This window comes from Propithecus coquereli, unplaced genomic scaffold (genome assembly GCF_000956105.1).
Source record: "Propithecus coquereli isolate 6110/MARCELLA unplaced genomic scaffold, Pcoq_1.0 Scaffold46, whole genome shotgun sequence".
Taxonomy (NCBI): domain Eukaryota; kingdom Metazoa; phylum Chordata; class Mammalia; order Primates; family Indriidae; genus Propithecus; species Propithecus coquereli.
Genome location: NW_012150396.1, coordinates 6,603,054 through 6,608,502, shown reverse-complemented (window position 1 = coordinate 6,608,502; position 5,449 = coordinate 6,603,054). Strand labels below are relative to the sequence as shown.

At 47.2% G+C, this 5,449-nt stretch overlaps 1 protein-coding gene across 1 annotated transcript in view; it reads right to left on the bottom strand.

Moving 5' to 3' along the window:
- Positions 1-1,138: 1,138 nt before the first annotated feature.
- Positions 1,139-5,449, bottom strand: part of TBCK (TBC1 domain containing kinase) — a 110,856-nt gene continuing 106,545 nt past the window's right edge. Inside the window, exon 23 of the mRNA XM_012655085.1 lies at positions 1,139-1,717. Within this exon, the coding sequence (XP_012510539.1) occupies positions 1,607-1,717 (111 nt within the window). The 3' untranslated portion in view covers positions 1,139-1,606. The remainder of the gene's footprint in view (positions 1,718-5,449) is intronic.

Below are 5,449 nucleotides of genomic sequence, written 5' to 3'. Positions count from 1 at the left end.
TGTGATAGAACTTCACTTAATCAAAAGAGGCAATTTTAAATTCATTTCGGAATGTCATACAATTAATTATTTACAGGGCACTTAATATAGTCAGCTTCTGCCTGAGCTGTTGTCATGTTATGGGATAGTTTTTTCACAAATATGTGATGTCTTGCTTTATGTAAATTATGTAAGTCACCACAGAAATTTTAAATAGTTGTTATACTGCTGCTTAGATTCATATTAAAATAACATGTCCACAATTTACACTGCAATGAGGGGGTTAAGATTTAATTTATTAAAATCATCTCTTTATTATTTCAGTCACTTACACACATACACATATGTGCAATTTACGAGTGAGGGTGTTTCTAAAAAGTCAGACTCACTGTCGGTAACACTCTAAATGTGAACTCCAAACACCAGCACTTCAATACTCCGCTGATTCTCACTGACATATTTCTGTTTTGATGTGATCCTACTCCTTAAATATCCAACCGGCACGTTTCACGTCCACCGGGCTTTATAAAACATTAGTTGACCAGAAGCGATGACAGAGGCTTCGATCGTTTCTTGTCTTTTAAAAACAGTGATGAGTAGCTGTAGGCGTATTCCTTTCTGAGTATGGACCGGTCCTTCTCTGTTGCCTGGGATGCTGTGAGACTCATCTGCTTAGGATTTATGTTAATCAGTTTAACGTGAAAAAAGGGGAGGGACATTTTAGAAATTTCCTTGTTATCAGGAAAACGGTGCCCTCGTGACTCTTTCTAGGCACCAAATTGCGGCATGAACCAAAATGACCGACTTTAAGACATGCTGATATGAAAAAAATCTTGTTACAAATTAAACGCAGATAACCCACCATTTAGGAGGACTGTACCGTGATTGAGCTGTAGTAGCCCAAAGGAGGTGGAAAACTTTTCACACTGATCAGCCTCCATCAGACTAATCTGAGAAAGTAAATAACTCCAACTAACCTCCTAGCTCTGCATCAGTATCTGAGTATTTGTGATATATATGAACGGTTTCTGGAATTCATTTTTCTGGGAGTAAACCACTACCATGTTCTGCAATGGGCTAAACTCTGCTCCTCCTAAGCACACGCACACACGTGCGTGCACACACATGAGCACGCACACACACACACACACAACTTGTCTGGGTAAAGCGAGTTACCAAATGTAGCACTTATTTACAGGGAATGTATCGTAAATAGCTTTTCAGTTTTTATCACGGAAAGATGACGATTTCGGCCCACATTCAGTCTCTCTTTCTACACAATACCACTGTCTGGGCAGTGCAGTGGGGGACAGCTTTCCACAGCAACTGGGATTTCTTGATAATGCTCAATGTGCTTCGTCAGCTGAATTCTTGTGGCTTTGTGTGGCAGTGTGGTAAAAATACACGATCAGGTTTCACCATTAAGAAAATTCTTTCAGCAATACATGTATAGTCAAGTTTCTTGCCTGGACAGCTGAACGTTTGAGAGTTGTGAGATTTACAAAGATGTCTCGAGACAAGGTTTAAGGACGCCTGGCTCTGTCCTGCAGTGGCAGGGCCGCGAGGACCCGGGCTGTCGGTGCCGGGGCCACCCTGTCCTTCCTGCGGCTGGCACACTCCTGGCTCTTCATATCTGAGGAGACGGGACGGTGAGGAGGCCCGTTGGCTTGATCTTATTAATGCCGCCATCTAGAATGCAGATTCTTGGGTATTTCATTTTCACAAGGTGGGCTGCAAACTGGAAGAGAAAAAAAGGCCAAATTTATAGAGGGTATCCAAGAGCTTTCTTCCATCCAGTGGTTTTCTTGCGCTGTGAAAGACAAAACAGTTTTAACGTTACTATTGTAATCACTGTTACATGAATAGATTATTAATTTGGTTGTTGATATAAATTCACTCTTTCATATGTTGGCAGACAACTTCTTTATGCTATGGGCATGTGTCTCTCTAGTCCTCCTTTACGATTTTTTAGATAGGCGATAAATACAAGGCAAACAACTCAAATCCAGTATAAAAGGGAACAGAGTGCGACCCCTGCATAAACTCAGCCTCTTTCCCCCTGTCCCCAGTCCCCCTCTCCAGAGTGCACTGATGCTACTATTTCCTCGTGTATTCTTCCAGCGATACTCGAAACAAGCTCAGATCTACACCGAAACGTTTTCACATCACGGTCTACTTACTGGTTGTTGCAATTCTGTGCACGACGTCCCAGAGAGGGCCCGGGAACTGGCTGTAACGTGCTTTCGGAGCAACCACAATTAACATTTTGAGTCCATGAACTCGGAATGACTTTTAAGGACTGATCCGGGATGTCTTGAGATGCTGGCACAAGCCTCTGTAGCAGTTACCGAGACACACACACCTGACGCAGCCACACCCGCCTGTCCCTGGTCACTGCCTGCCTGTGTCCGTTCCCTGGCTTTGGCGATACAGCAGCCCTGAACCACCTGCCAGATGATGACTTGTCACGCTGCTTTAGGATTCAGAACCTTCGTCTGGGCAGGTCACCCGCTGTTGCGAACACGCTGTTTCCCTCCGTTCCTTGCCCCCCTTTAGTTCCTCCTCAACAGCCACCCCCACACCCCCAAACCTGCCTGACTGCTATTTATGTTCCTTCTCCAGGAGCTAAGCTGCCATTAGATTAGGGCCCTACTTCTCACACAACGAAGTTTCTTGTGTGAATCTCAACCTTTGGCCTTACCCCATTTATTTAAATGACCCATTCAAGAGTTTTTTTTTTATTTCGGCATATTATGGGGGTACAGATGTTTAGGTTACGTATGTTGCCCTTTCCCCCCCTTCCCCCCTAAGTCCGAGTTTCAAGTATGTCCATCCTTCGGGTGGTGCGCATTGCACTCTGTGTGTGTGCAAATACCCGTCCCCTCCTCCCTCCCCTAAGAGTTTTCTTTATCAGACTGTAAACTCCTGCAGGACAGTGACCCTGTTCTTTTCATTCCTGGTGCCCGGCACATGGTGGGGACTCAGTATGCGTTTGTTGGACTGAAGTCAACGATGACAAATGCCCGTATAACCTCGGGCGAAAGTACGAACAAGTGTTTGCTTGGCTCTTTGGCTGCCCTATTTCTGTTCCCTGCTCGTGCGAGTGCCTGTTCCTCCTCACTGGGCATCTGTGGCCTTGAGTTCTTTTCGATGACTCTATTATATCAAAACCTGACCGCTTCTTGGGGCTGTTTGAAGCTTAGCAGTGAGTAAGGTCTCAAGCCAACATCTAAACTTGCGGGTTCGAAGAGTCGGCCGAGTGGGCTGGCTGGGGCAGGTTCAAGGCTTCACTCCGCAGACTGCGCTTTCTTCATCTGCGCTGAGGGATGGGCATTTTTAAACAAACACCCCTACATGACTCTAAAGCATGTGGCCCATGGAAAGTGTTTAAAAAATACTGTCTTAAGACAAAAGGATAAAGGTATTGGTCAGGAGGTGGAACAGATGAAGCTGGACTGGGATCTTCACAACCGTCCCAGCGACTCAGGCGAGGGTGTCAGCGCTGACCTCACCTGTCCCCTCCACTGTCCTCTGCACCAGCCTCCTCCGTTACCCCAACAGGGATTCGAATGCTGCTCGCAGCCCAAACCCTATACTCGTTTAGAGCTGCCAGGTGGGAATCCCTGATAGTAACTAACGCTGAAGAGAGACAGTGCTCCTGTGTTCCAGATTTCAAGAGAGCTGGAGTGAGCTGGTCTCGCACCTGTTCTCGCTGACGGTTCTCTGGACCCTGGTCCTGACGAACGAAGGCACTGGGTCCGTCTGCCCTGAGTCAAGTGCAGGCAGCGCCGTCCCTGGTACCACGCAGTTTCGGAAACACTGGGCTGGGCGCTTCCATACGCAGCCATACACTTACCACGTAGGCAGCAAGTCTAAGATACACACAGCATTGCTTACAAGGCCTTGGGGCTAAGCAGTCTTAGCTTTCAGTACTTTCAAAACACCATGGGAGTCAGAAAATGAGTAAGGAAGGGCTGTGTGTTCAACTCCTCTCCCTTAAACTCTGCTGCAGAGCGGGGCAGCGTTCCTGCTGCGTGGGGGGGAGGCCGGGACAACCAGCTGCTGCGGCGCTGGAAAATGGTGAAGACAAAGCGGGCAGGACAGAGCACTCTGGAGCAGCTAGGTCGCTGCTGCGTGGGAGGTCTAAGAAGCAAAGCAGAGACGGCAAATGTTTAGATGCCTTGAACAGAAGCAGGACTGTGTTTAAGTTAAAAAAAAAAAAAGGAAGAACTGTTGAGTTTTCACGTAAGACGATGAGTTCTGCTCCTCTGATGCTCTGCTCTTTCCAATGACCTGTGTTACATACCGGCCCCTAAAGGTGAAACCAGGACTGAATCTTTTCCACTCCTACCACAGTCCTCTCTTTCTCCATCTGTTTGTTTGGTCATTCATTTACCAATCAAACCTTTCACTGAGCATCTACTACGCACCAGACACTGTTCCAGGTTTTGGAGTGTTGCTGGAGCTCGGCGGAGGGGACAGAGAGTAATGAGCAGTTAGTACGAAGCAGTATGGGTATTACCAAAGCAGAAGTCCAAGGCATCTAGCAGTTCAGAGTAATACATGGAGTTTCTGAATTTAATAGGGGTTGGGGGAGCTGAGTTTTTTCTTTTTGCTTTTTTTTCTCTTTTCTTTCTATTCTTTTTTTTTTCTGAGACAGAGTCTCCCTGTCTTGCCTGGGCTAGAGTGCCGTGGTGTCATCCTAGCTCACAGTAACCTCAAACTCCTGGGCTCAAGCGATCCTCCCTCCGAGTAGCTGGGACTACAGGCATGCGCCACCATGCCCGGCTAATTTTTTTCTATATATTTTTAATTGTCCAGCTAATTTCTTCCTATTTATAGTAGGAAGAGGCTATTTATAGCCTCTTGCTCAGGCTAGTCCCGAACTCCTGAGCTCAAACGATCCACCCGCCTCGGCCTCCCAGAGTGCTGGGATTACAGGCGTGAGCCACCGCGCCCGGCCTCTATTCTTCTTTTGTTACTGGCTCGGGAAGGGAATGGGAATCCAGACGTGGTGGCCCCGACTGCTGCGCTCATCAGACAGCGCTCTCTGTGGCCAGAGCTCGACGGGTTAGGGAGGAAAGAAAGGGCTGCGACTGGGCTGGGTGGCTTTTCACCGTGTGAAAAAGGTCACATACAACATAAAGACAACATGGGGGAGGACGGGAGAAAAGGCATTCAGAGTACAGAGTTTTTTGTTTTTTTTTTTAATTTCAGAATATTACAGGCGTATAAACGTTTTGGTTACATAAATTGCTTTTGCACCGTTTGAGTCAAAGTTGTAAGTGTGCCCATCCCCCAGATAGCGTGCACTGGACCCGTCAGGTGTGGACTCACCCATCCCTCCTCTCTCCTCCCTCCTCGGCTTCCAATGCATGTCGTTACTTCCCTATGTGCAGATAAGACTCGTCCCCAAATGGAACGCAGGGTGGGGCTTTACAGAGAGCTGCCTATGAAGAAGTAGTGATTT